The 16093-nt window shown below is 45.4% G+C and overlaps 2 protein-coding genes across 2 annotated transcripts in view; one reads left to right on the top strand and one right to left on the bottom strand.

Annotated features, from left to right (window-relative positions):
* LOC8039937 (target of EGR1 protein 1) overlaps window positions 1–5393 on the bottom strand; it is a 34590-nt gene extending 29197 nt beyond the window's left edge. Inside the window, exons 1-3 of the mRNA XM_029968982.4 lie at window positions 4896–5393; window positions 4793–4833; window positions 4620–4736 (exon numbers count right to left, since the gene is read on the bottom strand). Coding sequence (XP_029824842.3) covers window positions 4620–4736; window positions 4793–4833; window positions 4896–5009 — 272 coding nt within the window. The 5' untranslated portion in view covers window positions 5010–5393. The remainder of the gene's footprint in view (window positions 1–4619; window positions 4737–4792; window positions 4834–4895) is intronic.
* A 1882-nt stretch (window positions 5394–7275) lies between these two features.
* On the top strand, window positions 7276–8826 carry LOC115310563. The gene is made up of 4 exons (XM_029968983.3): window positions 7276–7492; window positions 7687–7848; window positions 7918–8016; window positions 8399–8826. Exons 1-4 carry the CDS (start codon window positions 7397–7399, stop codon window positions 8552–8554), a joined length of 513 nt encoding a protein of 170 aa, XP_029824843.3. The 5' UTR covers window positions 7276–7396; the 3' UTR covers window positions 8555–8826.
* Window positions 8827–16093: the final 7267 nt, after the last annotated feature.

Consider the following 16093-nt stretch of genomic DNA (forward strand, 5'->3'; position numbering starts at 1 on the left):
AAAGGGTGAACCATGCCTATAAGAGTCTACCGTAAAATACTGTGTAAGCGCCCACTTCATTCAAGTGCGCACCATTAACATTTGAAAAACTTGGAAATTCTGGAAGTTATATCTAGGGTGTGTACTTTCCGGTGTTTATTTGTGGGAAAAATCGGCGGATGTTTTTCGGTGTTTATTTATTTTCGAAACACCGGTGTATTTCGGTAGAACGTCTCACGACGAGGATAAAATCTGTGATTATCGGTGGAAAAAAAAATGCGATTGATCACGGACAGAGAGTTCCAATTTTATTCACATATTTTATACACTTATTGTCAAGGAAGCATCTATTTCTCACGCTTGGTTATTATAGTAGATGCAAGCATACTTCGAGAGGCTTGCATCCGTCATGGCAGCACGTTCCTTGCGGTTCACAACCCGCAATTTTGAAAACGCACGTTCCACATTTGCGCTGGACACGGGAAATCACAAAATGTCCAGCGAGGCTTGGGACAGTAGTAGCCAGTCAGGTAAATGAAGTTTCCAAAATAACACTGGATTAACGGTGCTAGTCACAGCCTACTGGCAGTAACAAAGAAACTCTGATTCTAGGTCACTCGGCTTGCGCTCGTCTCGGAGGACCAGCCGATAGATACTTTCATAGGGCACAAATCCTTCTGGCAGCTCCACTTTTATGCACGGATTAACAATTTGCACGCGGAACCAGAACGACGATTTCTCCATGATGAATGATGAAAACCCCCATGCCAACGAAAACTTTTATCCGTTTCCCCAAAAACCCACGGAAACTAAACAGATAACAATGAACGCATCTCAGTTCTCAAAGGTCTGTACGACACGGATGTTGGCAGTGTCTTCCAGGAACCAGAGCAACCTCTGAATACATGGCTTGCACCGGCATCACTTGGCCAGACACAATGGGGAAAGGGCACGTGAGAGCGTACCCTCCACTGCGTTAATTTTTTCACAAAAGAGGGCCATGGGAGACACAATGGGGGAAAGGCGTGTCAGAGCTTAGCTTCCATGCATTAACTAGACGCTTTTGACCCCCAGAAAGGAGGGCGGACTGACGCCACGTGCAAGAATGCAGGATCCACGAGATAACACGTTTGACGAACCTCTACGGGGAAAGGGTTTCGCTAGGTCGGTGTTTTTCAACCGGTGTTTTTCGGTTTTAACCAGGACGAAAATATCCAATCACCGGTGTTTTTCGGTTTTAACCGATTTTGTATTTTCGTCACCGACGGATGTTTATCAGTGTTTTTCGGTTAAAACCGGAAAATACACACCCTAGTTATATCATATGTTAAGTGCCCGAGTTTACCGTACAAGCGCCCATGTTTAGATTAACCCAGTTTTCAGTGAAAGTGGGATTGGCATTCCCCCGGTATTTTATGGAATTTGAAGTGCCAGTTAGCCCTAAGTAAACGGGGAAAAAAGAACTTTGTGGCATCTCAAACACTTATCAACTTAATGAAGTTGAATTTAACAGACTTCTTGCCACATCAGGAAGTTTGTGCTTTCATTTTTAGTTCATATTGATAACATAACCATTATTGTAAATGTTTCACTTAGGCTGTGCAGAGGACAGCATCATACATTACAAAATAATAGAAAACAATGACAATTTAAGCACTCCTTACAGTACTGGATCGAACAAAAAATGGCAAATGGAACTAAATTATGATGAAACAGCTGTCATGACAATCTTGTGTAAAAAAAAAAGGTGAATTCAACTGAACTATTCTTTTGACGGATGACCTGGAGCCCCAATCTGGACACTTGGCGAAAAATCTGACGGCCGTGACTGGCCGGCGCCACACTTGACCTTGGCATTGGCCAATAAATGCCCCCGGATTTCTCGCCAAGTGTCCAGGTTAGGGTCTGTGTAAAGCGAGTGTAAGTGAATACAAGGATCTAGGACTTCTCTTAAATAATAACCTGAAATAGAACCAGCATCTGCAAGCGACTGCCAATAAAGCCACAGGTAAGTTGTCTGCAATGAAAAAGGAAATTAAAGTTTGCTGAATCAGAAATGAAGCGTGTTGTCTCTAGAATAGTTTTGTTAGACCAATAATAGAATTTTCAAGCTCAATATGGGGCCCTTCCACCACAGATGTAATTAATACACTAGAAATTAATGTAAAATTAGCTGCTTAATTTTTAATAATCCTGGAACGGAATAATAATCTACAGAATTGTTCAAAAAGTTGAGCTGCAAACAAGAGCAAGAATAGACAGATTAAAGGTTTTTGTACAACATCCTCAGCGGCAACCGTAACATCCATTGTCACCTTACCCCCACCCAGGTCTCTAAATCTAAAAGAACCAGACCAGAGCCATTAGACAGTACATGTTTAAGAATGATTAATGTCCTTTCTTCTCTTGGGCAATTTCAGGCAAACAAAATGACAAAGAATATTGTCATATAGTACATCTTTTGAAAATTTTGTATCGGATGTAGGATAGCGCAGCTAATCAATGGTTCCTCGAGTGGAACTACTGGTGAAATGTGGATGGATGCATGGATGGATGCTAACGGTTGTACCCTTTATAGCAGGTGGTAATTTGTGCCACCTAGCCTAGAAATGAATAACCAAAAGTATTTCTTTCCTTAGCCAACTTGCTTACCCTCTACAATTTCGTAACTATTACCGAGCGGTGCAGGATACCACCAGGATGACCTTTGAGGAATTGGGCAAAAATAGCCTTCCGCCTCCCACCTCACCTCCCGCCTCTTCCCCCGGCAAGGGGGTCTCCAAAAGCACCGCTGTTGTCAATCATCCATGATTGGCTGAACAATCATTATGACTGCTCCGATTAATTCTACTTTACACAACAAAAATAAGAGTCATGTCGGGCTGTCAACTTTGATGGTGCTCGTTTAAAGGGGCAGTGCAACATTTTTCTGACTTTGGCCAATCAACTGCAGGAATTAATGTGTCACCTATGGAATGAAGAACAGAAAACAGTCTTTTCTTGGGCGTGCTAGTTTTTATTATAAACAAATTAAACAAATCAAAGGTCAAAGTGCCTCTCAAGTTTTATGTCGTCTTTCCAGTAACATACTCTGGGGGACTCCCTGGTTTCCTGTGGGGTTCTCTCTACAGATCCCCCAGCCGCTTCCTCAGTGGTTGTCGACTTTTCAAGGATTAGCATCGCAAAAGGTCGCGGCGAGAGATAAACACAAAAGAGAGTTCGCTAGGGGGCTCACGGCAACTGTAGCAGCAGAGGGGAACAGGTTTTGTTGACTTCCAAGTGTCCCCCACAAGACGTTTCACCATAGTTCCCGTAACCGCCACACGCGGCTGGAGATCGGCAAATAATTAGATTTTTCCTTCGTGATTACGCAGCAGAATAGCACTTTGTTGGGGCAAGGGGCGCATTTTTTATCACTTGTGCCTAAGCAATACAAAAAATAGAAATTGCAAATTCTTTTCACATTAAAATCATTGTTCCAATGACTTTTTACACACACCACCAACTTGTCATTTCTTAACTGGTAATCTAAATAAAACATCTTGTCACCAAAATACGGAGGCAACTCTCTGTGTCCTTTCAGAAGCGAAGAGTGTGAGTGCATAGTCTTGATTGGTGATCCAGGTGCGAGAGCACCAATAGCTTTGGCTTCATTGGAACATTTAGAGAAATTTGAATAAAGACTTTAATAACACAATGTTTCGGAATTGAGTCTTTCCTCCTTCAAGTGTACAATCCTGAACAACGGAGCAACAGCCTCTTGCTCTTGTCACGCCATTCAACCGTTGTCAGCAAAAGCTCTCGCGCTGCCTGTGGTGCGAATTGAGATTAGTGATGGTGCCAAATGGCTGACCTTTTTATTTAATAGAATTCACAGATTTTATTCAGTTCACTTCGCCATGCAGCATTAATCGCCGCAGCTTCTCTGTGTTGAAAATGCAGCCCTGGCGTTTCTTATGCCCCCCAAAATAATCTTTTATGAGTCTTACTCTTCTGTGTAAATCATTGCCATTGTAATATTGCGACTGGTCTTAGTGTTTTCTATGCGTCATCAGTGGGAATTCGAAACGCACGTGTCGCATCGTTAGCTTCGCAATCAGCACCGAATGTAATGGGAAACTGAAGCAAATAGGTGCAAATTTTATTTACGAAAAGGGCAGTCCACTTGGTACCATCACTGCTCTCTAAGTGCACCACAGGCTGCGTGAGAGCTTACGCTGACACCCGTTGAATGGCACAACAAGGGCGAGAGGCTGTCGCTTCGTCATTCCCGATTCTTTTGTTCAGGCCTGTACAACCACAGTTGCAGAACGTTTTTGTATCAGGATACCAGAAACATCCTGCACCTGTGGTGTGTACACTTGAAGAACGAAAGACTCTTGCCGAAACATTGTGTTATTAAACTCTGTTGGTATTAAAATTTTCCTGCGAATCTATCTCTTAATGAAAACTATTTTTTTTTTTTCAAGTATGTATATTTAGTTTTATTAGACTAGAAAGTTGTCCTAAATAAAATAATAAATACCCCTACAGGAAGGACTTCTGTAGGTTGAGGTATGCAGCCTAGGAAGTCTAGAAGCAGTCACTTTGGCCGTTTCCTCGGTTTTCGGTTTGCGTGGCGTGAAAGAAGCGTTTCTTACTTGAGGGACCCGGTGACCGAAGACCTGGAATCGTGCCGAAAACACGACAGTCCGATGGAAATTATGGCTCTGGTGTCCGCCACCCGAGATACTGCGCTGTAGCGGTCCTCCACCGACCTGTGGACACGAAAGGTGTTCAAAAAGTCCAGGACGTTGCAGCAGCCCAAACTTACTTGGCATTTATTTCTTTTCTGCCCCCAATCCCACTCAGCTCCTGCGATGTGACGGAAAACGTAATAAGAGTGCTGCAGTTTTTGGCCGGCTAAAGTGTCTCACCAAGTCGATAGCGACGTAGAGAGACGTCTTCACGGCAAGGATAAGGGATGGCCAGATGCTGGCCACGTTCTCTTCGGTTACGTCGACCACGGGGACGCTGCTGATTTCGCTCATTCTCAAACCGCGACGAACATCGGAAGAAATCCCGCCGATACAGCCGATGCCGCCTCACAAAAGCACCTGACAGCACCAACGGTGGAGTGTAGCCGGTGGAGCAACGGTAGGTAACAGCAACGCACTGTGTTGTTTCGTTTTTGCTAGCATCCAGCCATCTAGCCATCCTAAGCCATTCAAACCATCCAAATTGGAGACTGTATCTGCGGATATTTAAAACATTACACTACATCGGCATACTATATTAAATAACTCACTTTGTTTTATTTCCCAGAGTTAGTCGCATTTAGTTGTCATTTATGCGTATGCATGTCCACGCAATGCATGCAGGGAACTAGTTGGCCATGATGTTTCGGTTTCGATCGTTGGACATGTGGGGCGGGTGGTGTGGCCGTGTGCAGTGTGGAGTCGTTTTGTGTCGCTGCCACCTTGAAGCATGCTCTGAAGCGCGGGCCAGGAGCGATAGCGGGCCTCTGAAAACTACCTACCAAAACTCACTATTTTAACATGGTCTAAGCGCAAAAGCTAGCAGCGCGAGTGGATAGCTCCACGAGTGGCAACTTTAGCGCACTACTGCGCTTCTCACGCGCTCAAGGTTTTTCTGAAAATAACTGATTTAGTGGTTTTCGATCACGCTCAGCAAGTTTCTAATTGGAACTATATGTCTATTTTCACTAATTAAAAAGTTGATTAACGAATTTTAGTTAATTATCCAACTGATCGTTATGATTAGCCCCATATACTATGTCCCCCTGGCCGTATAACTCACCTGAACAAACCGCACAAGTATAGCGATCACAGCGTTTTTTAAACAAATCTGTTAAATTTAAAAAAAAAACACTATATATATATATATATATATAGAGAGAGAGAGAGAGAGAGAGAGAGAGAGAGAGAGAGGTGGACTACACGATGCGACATGAACACCCACATCAGATATACTTCCAGGGCCAACTGACCTTTGCCTGAACCCTCCTTGCTCCACAGCGTTGCTCTATTTGTGCTGCCATGTGATCCATTAGAGTAGATTTGAAACACAGTCATGCATAGGAGCAACCGTACAGACCCCCACCCCCCCCCCCCCCCTCCCTTTTTTTTTTTTTTTTTATTGACAGCACTCGCCGGAACAGCTAGACGGTCCGGAACTTCGTGGCCGATATATGATGCAAAGACATCTACGCGCGACATACCTCCAAAACTTTCCCGCGGCGCCGTTTCTTGATCGGTATCCAAGCGTGCGAAGGCACAGAGACGCAGCACTTCGGCGTGCCAAGAAAGCTTTGATCACGCCGCGAGGACGGCGAAACTTGCTTTCAACGAGTTGTACCTTTCCATACGGCTCCACGCACATTGCACTCGCAAAACACATCCACACGGCGCTGATTCTTGATCGGTATCCAGGCATGCGAAGGCACAGAGACGCAGCACTTTGGCGTGCCAGGGAAGCTTTGATCACGACGCGATACTGGCGGAGCTTGCTCTCGACTTAGTTGTGGCTCTTTCCTGCGATACTGCGTTTTCGTAAAAATGTCCTTGTATTCTGAACGGCAATTCTCATCGCTTACAATGGTCTTAAAAAACTTCTTCTGCAAATGACGATGAATGAGTAGAAAACGTGTCTTCAGCAGGCTGCCGCCAGCCTGTGCAACGCTAGCAAAAATGCGATTTCGCTGCACACAAAATGGCCGTCCGGTGGCCGCACTCGCGGAGCGGGTGCGGCCACCGGATGGTAAATAATTAGATTAACATTGATTGAGACTAAAGGCTGGTTCACACTGCCCTATTTTCTTACGGTAAGTTACATTACGAAATATTACGTTGAAGTCACCGGGCCTCTGTGCTTCATATTAAGCGAGGATACCAGTTCAAGGAGAAAGCGTTACACGCGACATTCAAGACACGAATGTTTCGGTGACTTATACGTAACGTAACTTAACGTAAGAAAATGGAGCAGTGTAAATGGGCCTTAAACCGTCGTCATTTTTAGTTTATTTTGTTTTTAAGAACATTGGGAGCGTTTCAAACAGCTCGATGACGTTCACTCAAATCTTATGGCGCGAATTTCAAAGCCGATCAAAGCAGACAACCAAAGCCGACCAAAAACGCCTGTTCTGAAAAGCTACTTCGCTTTACGTTGCGTCTACATTCGTCGCTAACAAAAACAGGTTAATTTTTTTACATTCCTTGGCATCGAGATGAACGACAGTAAGCTGTCGAAGCTTAGCAAAAGGCTCACCATGCCGAAACTACCCATTAATGTTTTTCCTTCGACAAGTAGTGGAAAACGCGTTTGCAGCGACGACGAGAATAAGGAGCCTTCGGTCAGCGGCAGCTCGGGTAGCACCTGCAACAAGCGATTTCTTTCTGACGAAGATGAATCTCCGGCAATGTCGGGAGAAATGTCCAAGATTCTCGACAGTTTTGGCAACGATGTCGCCAAATCACTGCATGCCAAGAAAGGACGACTTCGGAAACACCTTCGTGTAAGTCTAGGTGACCAAATCAAACCTTTTCCTTTAGCTTTTCCCCGTTCTTCTGCGTTGCTTTTCTTGGTTCTTTTTCTTAAATTAGTAGTATTATTGCTTACTTTTCTATTCTTACAACTCCCTCCCCAAAAAATATTTTTCTTCTATTTTCTAACAACATATTCAATTAATTCACCGTAATCTCGTTTCAGACATCAACGAAAGCTATTACAAATAAGATTTCGGGCTTGGATGAATCCTCGCTAGCCGAACGGCAGAAAGTTGACGAAGAGTTTGGGAAACAAGTTACCGTCATTATCGAACAAATCGAAAACGACTTGCAAAAAGTGAAGGAGTCGGAGGAGAAGATTACGGTAAGATATCCTAGTTCAGTCTAGTCAGAAATGGGACACTTCTCGAACTTGGACGTATTCACCTTCCAGAAAGCCATTGTGCAATACCAGAAGAATCACCAGCAGTTCATAGAACGCAGTACCATCAAGTTCAGGTTTTTGAAGTCACTCTGGACTACCTACTTTGACGTAAGCTCTGCAAGCTGCGACGCTAATTCTGGCTATTTTCTACTTTCAAACCAAACTTTTTTGCCAACTCGCGTAATTTCTGTTCAGCATTGTTGGGAAAACAAGTCGTGCTTGGGAAAGGAATTTAGACGCCTAAGTGCCCGTTCAAATAAAACGCACCTGCTTGAGAGAGAGCCTAGCACATGTGTTTTTCCTGCCACCGTGCACAACATGGTAGAAAGAGATCGGTGCTGCCCAAAAGATAACTTAGTAAAGTCCATGTTAGCCAATGCATCGATATCTATGGGTTCAAAGCGAATTGCAGCGACCATCACAAGCGTGTACAGTAGAATCTGGTATAGTATGTACAGTGAGTCATCCCCTCCTCTCCCCGTCCTGATAGGCAACTAAAAAGATGGATGCCAAGCAGACAGCTCAACAGCAGAAGCTCAACTCGGAAGTCAAGGACGAAATCCTCAGCCTCCAGAAGATTCTCACCGACGCTCAAGAGCACGAGATAGTCAAGATCCGCAGCAACCTGCAGAGCATCCTGATGTAGCGCATTTCCGCATTCTCTACAAGTCTAGAGGCAAATTGGACAGTAACATGTTATTCATTTCTGATGCCGCCTATAGCATAACTTTGTTGTTTGGACTCCTTCCGAAGCCGGGTATTACTTTCGGTTGAAAAGACGTTGCAGTGGCATTGCAGGAAAAGCATGGGGCAGTTGTTAGCATTGTTGCCAGTGCAACTAAGGGCAAGCGTGCCACCCGCTTGTTCAAAGACAATGAATGTGCTAGCAACCTTGCTTGCCTCTTCGATATCTGTACTCGTTAAAATAAAGGAACCAATGATTTTTTTTTGTTGTTGTTTTTTGTCTATTCATTATTTGGTAATGAAGCTTATATTCTAAAGGTCATTCACACTATGAATGTAGCCAATATTATATTCATTTATATAGAGTGCAACACAGTTGTCATGAGCATGCGATCAACGAACGGTTTTAATATTTTTCCTTCTGGAGCTCAAAAAACTGTTATGGAAGTTACTAGTGTAGTGGAATCTGCTAACAGACACCAGCAGCTTTGGGCTAGAATTCGGCATGTGGTGCTGATATGTAGAAAGAAAATGCACAAAAGTCCAAATATTGTGCTCAGGGTACCTGTGTTGCAGAAGGTATCTCACGTGAGTGGCATATTATACATAAAAAAAAAGACTAAGAAAAGAGATGTGTATGCTTTCAGCATGTCTTTCTTTCCCAAGCTGAGAATGTGCACTTAAGGCTAAGCTTGCAACACTCACCGAGGCTCTCGATCGAGCAGCGGGAAATGGTAAGGTAAATAGTCTTCTTCTTCTTTCTTCCCTTCACTCACACCTCGTATGCCACCCGCCATGCCGACGCCTGGATGGTCCCGCGCTCAAGAACAAACTACGGAAATCAGATGGTTAGATACCAGCTACCCAAAATGTTCAACTATTTTTTATCGCGGAATATTACAATTGAAAACTGTTCCAACTAACGCATACTATCTTTACTGGTTTCGTGAGAAATCTGATTGTGTACTCTTGAGAGCGGTTTTGTTTTGAGTGCCTCTTCTGCTGTTGGGGGAGGAGAGGGCGCTGTCAAGCAGTTTTGTATAAAGCCCCTTGATAAAAGCGTTTTTTTACAAGTACCGCCAACCATTGTTGTGGAAGCGCGCGAGACACGTGCCATGAGCGGGTACTCCACCGGTATTCGCTTCTAAGGCTCGCTCATTTCAGTACTGCGCCGCCATTTGCTTCCAAGGGCCGCTCGAGACATGGGCCTCGTGCACTCGCGTATTTGACGCTACTTGCAAGACAAACGCAAACACATCGAGGGGCTTTAGTTTTGTACTGCTTTTTTCTCTCCTCCCTCTCTTCTTCTATGAAGAGGAATAAAGAAACTTGAAATTTGGCGGTCTACATGCAAAATTTTGGCAGGCATCTGTCACGTCCCAGTGAAGGGCTGAAGATTAATTTCAACTAACTTAAAAACTTTTGACGAGCAGAGCAACGTTGTTCACGCAATAAGCCTTCGTCATACTGCAAACACCTCAACCGGGGTTCAAACCCGCCAAATGGGGATCCGGAGGCCAGTGCTATGCTCCACAGCCACAGGCCTGACTGGTGGGAAAGGCACCCTCAGCTCTTGTATCCCCTAGTGTCAGGGTAGTTCCAAGCTCCCACCATAACCAGAGTTGGAATTCAAAACTTCTATCATTTGTTTTGGACGTGCAGTATAAACTTTTTTTTTTCTCAAATTGAACTTGCGATCAACATAAAAACACATTATACAATGGTACATTCAATATCCCAGAACTGAAAAAGATTGACAGCAATTGAGAGTAATCTGAAGAAAACCAGCATTTTTCTGTTACATTTTATTCTCCCTGAAAAAAATAATGATTATAATGAAAAAAATATATATATGTGGCCACTCACGCGCTTGCTCGCCAACGCAATTTATTTTAAGTAGAAAAGAAAAAGTTTTTGGCATAAATTAAATATTCTGCCTGACAGTTTGAAACAATGTCAGTGCATACATGATGCAACATATTTGCCCGAAGCTAGGCGTGCAATCAGAAAGAACCTATATTGTCACGAATGACAAGGTGAAACAAAGAATAACTGGGGAAACTGAAACGTTTAATGGGGCGAACTTGTGCCCAAAAATAAAAAGGAAACAAGATAAGAGCAGAGCGCCGCGGGCGTCGAAGTCGGCGAAAGAGCAGAGTCGAACGCTGGGGCAAGACTGACTCGACAAGGTCGCGGGCGGCCTGTTATCTACAGGGTGATACAAGGAGACACCAGGCTCTTTAAATCGACCGGAAAATTCGGTTTCTTAACCTATCGCGCTACGACTTCGTGCAGCGTTGGCCACAAATGGTGTTTTTTTGTTTGTTTTTTTGTTTTTTTTTTTTTGTTTGTAAAATTTGCGAAGAGCGAATTTACTTGAGGAAAAATTAAAGAAAGAAAAAGGCTTAGCTCCTATGGAAACGCAGCGAAGCTGTTGTTTGTTTGTTTGTTTATTGTGGGGTGTCGGGAAGGGGGGGAGCTAGGAGAAATGTGGGCCTCCGTACAGGGGCAAGTCGTTACCTTGCCTTTGGGGAATGGGAGGAATAGAGAGGAAAGAGAGAGAGAAAAAGAAAAGAAAGAATGATTGAGGCGTTTTAACGGGGCGTTGAATCGGTTAACTGACAGGCGAGTAGCGTGACTCTGAATAGCCCCGTTTAAACGGGCATCCGTACTTTGTGGAGGAAGCAGGTCTGACACAATTGATTAGTGCGTAATTACGCTAGAGCCGGCTTGCAATTCCACTTTCGCACAGATAAGCTAGGAGAGCACGAAAGGCCTTCTCGGCTACTCCTTGAGTCCCGTTTGGATTTAGAAGGTCTTCAAGATTGGAGTGGGAGAGGCCGGCCGTCGCATACCGCTGAATCAGAAGCTTCCGATGCTGGTCGTGGCTTGGGCATAGAAGAAGAGCGTGCGCTGTGTCTTTAGGGTCACCGCAAGATGGACAGTACGAGTCTGACTTGCGGTCGTACATGTGAAGGCGTTTGGAAGTATGCGCACATCCAGATCGAAGCCTGTGCAGCAAGGATGCCTCGGCACGTGGGAGTCGACTCTGGTAAAAAGGGTTACAAACCACACCTACGTGGGCATGATTATAGATGACCGTGTGACCTGGAGGCCAGAAGTTCATAGAACTCTACAGCGATGCCGTGAGCTTCTACGTGTTCTCTGATACCTTGGAGGTGCTTCATGGGGAGCACCACAACGATCAATGCTACAGTTGTACAAAGGCCTTATAATGTCCAAGCTTTTATACTCCCTGCCATGCACTTCTAAGAATAGGGCCGGCCCAAATGCGTGACATTGACATATTTCACCGTATAGCACTGCGTTTCTGCTTGGGGCTCCCACCATCTGCCGAAAATCTGGCGACTCTGACAGCAGCAGAAGAATGGCACTTTCTTTGAGACTCAAGGAAAGAGCTATGCGGCATATTGCCCGAATCAGCAGCGTCGCCACAAAAGATAACATTCTTACTCGCCTTCTAGCACGACCAAACTCTCAGCTGGGACAACTGGCATCTCTATTTCAACATGAGATTGGTGGTCCTGCAGAATACTTGAGTTCCACGCCTCCGCACTCAACCCGCTTACCCCTAGTCGTACATGAGACGCTACCAACCGGCCAGCGTAAAGCTAACGTCCCTGTGTTGGCCGCGCGGTCGATTGAATGAAGCGCATGAAGGCTGGATTCAGGTATATACCGATGCGTCAGTAGACAGGTCAAAAAAATCGGCGACGGTCGCGGTCACCATTCCGGACATGGGTTACGACGTCTCAGGCAGAATTGACTTCGAGACCACATCCACGACTGCAGAATTAGTTGCCATTTGGGCAGCCCTCGAATCAATCAAAAATGTCTCACCTCCAGCGAAAGCTGTAATTTTCACCGACTCCAGGGGAGCCCTTCAGCAGCTTCAACGACATGTGCAAATCACTCCATTATTGGCAAGGGTAGCATTCACGGCGGCAAACATTGAAGACCTTGGCTGGAAGTTGGCCTTTCAGTGGATACCTTGTCATGTTGGAATCCCCGGCAACGAGAGAGCGCAGCGAAGCCACCGGTCTGCAAACAACACGGCGCCGTTTCGCACGGGAGACAAGAGATGGCGCAAGCGGTCGTGACTCCAACTGCCGCCAACGAACGAGCAGACGACGCCGAGAGCCGGCGTATTTAGCAGACAAGGAACTGCAGTTCCTTGTTGTTACCGTGCCGGTTTTTGTTTCTGCGACTGTCGCCGCCTGCGCAACGCGCACCGCTTTTGAGTCGAAAAGATCGTCTGCTAAAGACGCTGGCTCTCGGCGCCGTATGCTCGTTCGTTGGCGGCGTTCGTTGCGCCATCTCTTGTCTCCCGTGCGAAACGGCGCCGTGTTGTTTGAAGACCGGTGGCGTCGCTGCGTTTTCATAGGAGCTAAGCCTCTTTCTTTCTTTACTTTTTCTTCAGGTAAGTTCGCTCTTTGCAAATTTTACAAAAAAAAGAAAAAAAAGCACCATCATTCATTCATTCATTCATTCATTCAATGCTTTATTTTCAAACTTGCTTTCAAAATACACAAAAACTGTTTGGACCCATAGCCGTTCAGGCTATGGGTCCAAACAGTTTTTGTGGGCAACGCCACACAAAGTCGTAGCGCGATAGGTTAAGAAACCGAATTTTCCGGTCGATTTAAAGAGCCTAGCGTCTCCTTGTATCGCCCTGTAGAGTGAGTCACTATCTCGAAGATTCAGCGGAGAAGGTTCGAGCGTAGCGCGGTGGGTGCGATAATGAACACGCACTTTCTAGAACAACAAAAGCAGAGATAAACGATAGAAGTTATGTCCGCAGCAAGAATAAATGAGAACCTTCTACAAGTCCGTGACCCTGCGCACGGCAATATCGCATTTGAGCCTTCCAGGTATGTAAACTACGATCAAACTTTCCGTAGTCCCGCGGAAAAACTTCCAGCTATGGCAAAAACGGGCATTGCTGGTGCATTCCTCTACAGTAGGGGTGTAATGCTACGCAACGAGTCCACCTTTCTGTGAACTGGGCATGTGCTTTTGCGTGGACTGCTTCATTGGAAAAGGTTCAATGTTGAGGCTGTGTTGTAACTCTATCAAGGGCATTTCCCTATGCTTCTCGTAGTAAGCGCACATTAGGTTTTTCGCATTGTACCCCACACGTAGCGCCCAAGGGAGATGGCTTGAAACGTAGTCCCTGCCACTACTGACCTAAAAGGGACAAATAATAGAGCAAAGACAGGCTGTACACATGGCACGAAAGTGTAGAATACTGGTAAGTACAGGCCTTGGCATCCTTATATCTACTTACCTTGAAACCGTTTCCGAAAAGAAGGTCTTAGGTCATGATGGGTTCAAGCACCATCCTTAGGAGGGCACCCCAGGGTACACAGCAAACTGGTTTGTTCACCAATACATTAAACATTTGCTTTATTTTTTTAATATAGGTATAAACTATTTGCAGTGGACGTTACAGTCCTGTAAAGATGGAATTATATATGCATCACAATTATAATGCTTTGATACAATACGACTTGTTCTGCCACACGTCTATAGTTCCGTGATGGTCACCTCCAGTGGAACAAAAGATATTTTCAAATTTTAAACTCGAAGAACGAAGCCTAGAGTTGAAGATCTGCTGCAGTATCTGCGGCAATTCAGAAGTGTCCATGCACACGAAGGCACGACCAGCAGGCAGTCGCTTCTGCAGAACACAACAAGTAAGTGGCAGCTATCGAGATTACAACCAGCTATGCGATAATGCTTCTGATCACTGGCGTCGGAACAGGGGGCAGGGGCAAAGAGGGGAAGGCAAGAAAAACAAAACAAATTAGTCGTTAGTTGTTTATACAGCAGGAGTTTAGTCTACCAGAACATGGCGACATTGTTACCCACTGTAGATGAGCAATTTAGCCAGTGCGGTACAACCGCTAGCCTGGGGTCTTTAACGTGCACCACGCAGTAGTGATACACGACCGCACGCCGGTACGATGCTCATCCAGATCGAAACGGGCAGGGGTGGGGCTCGAGCCCAGGATCCCTGGGTTCTGCAGCGCGAGCTTTCGCTCCACGCGCGTCGAGCTGGGTGTGCGCTTTAACCCACTCGGCCACCGATCCCCCCTTGGGAAGGCAAGAGTGGTGTTGAAAATGAGACATTTAGTCTGGAGCTAAAAGAAGACGAGGGGATGGGGAATCGCGAGCGCGAGCGAACGAGCAGTCGGATAAACCGTTTAACAGAAGCCGGTTGTGCTGTTATTCTTTCTCGACCTCAATGTCCTCAACGAGTACCTAGCAAAAGAGCGCCTCAAAGCGCAACAAGTGGCTTATTTTATTTGAAAGCACACACGCTTTTTGAGAAGGCATTAATTGATGAATCGTCAGTGATGTGACAACCATCCGTGACGTTACACATCTCTTTGCAGACTTCCCCACAAGCCTGACCCCTAAATCTGCTCCTGAGAGAGGAGGCAAGGGGGGCGATTCCCCCCCCCCCCTTCCCCCCTTTTCACCCATACTCCTCCCTCCCATCACCCCTTTGACTCCCATACACTTCCAGCAGTCCTAGTACCGGTTATCGAGTAGTCACCAACCTGGCAGCCTGGTCCCCCAGCGAGCCGATGAAGACAGCAAAAGCATCCACTTCTGGGTTCGAAGTCAGGACTTGTGCAAAGCTTTTAGCTGGTATGGCGTAGCGTTCGAGGTTTGCATCACTCAGCCCAATCGCGGTACTGCTCGCATTCGTCTCCCACCACACTCTCGATGGCCTCTTTTGTCCCCGAGAGAGTATTGCCTCCACTCATAGAGAACTGGGAATGTGCATGAACCTCCTGTCATAGGATTAACAAAATAAGCCCATCAGAGACAAGCCCCTGTTTCAATTGTCTCGAGAAAAAGAAGTGGGCAGATAACACGGCACAGCACAGTGGTTCTCAAGGGTGGGTGTGCGGACCCTTTGGAGCAGTGTTGGGAAGTACTTTAAATGCATTTTACTTGAAGTACTTGAAGCACTTTAAGCACATTGTACTTAAAGTACTACTTCAAGCAGATTTAGAAAACTTGTACTTTACTCGAGCCCACCCTCTGAGTATGTACTTGTACGTTCCTTGAAGTATTTATTATGGTACTTTCCAAAGAAAGTACAACTCCTGGCTTCAAAGTACATTCCCCAAATTTGAAGACAAAAAATTTGAGTATGGTCTTGTAAAAATGCGCTGTAAGATGACGAAGGTGTGTTCCACGGGTCTCTTGCAGTCTAAGGACACCGATGGGAATAGCGCCTGCTTCAGCTACAGTTCCAACATTGCAAGTACATTTTGGGAGCCCTAGACAGGCACGTAGGATTTGGGCCTGCATACTCTCAAGCACTCTTATATTTTTGCGGCACATCTCATGAAGTACAGGCAGAATGTATCGAATAAAGCCGATCGAAAGAACGTAATATCGTTGATTAAGTGAAGCTACAAATGCACCCCACGTAGTTCCACTTGTGAATCGTAAGATGTGG

The sequence above is a fragment of the Ixodes scapularis genome, unplaced genomic scaffold (assembly GCF_016920785.2).
Source record: "Ixodes scapularis isolate PalLabHiFi unplaced genomic scaffold, ASM1692078v2 PGA_scaffold9__187_contigs__length_104089568, whole genome shotgun sequence".
In the NCBI taxonomy this organism is placed as follows: Eukaryota; Metazoa; Arthropoda; class Arachnida; order Ixodida; family Ixodidae; genus Ixodes; species Ixodes scapularis.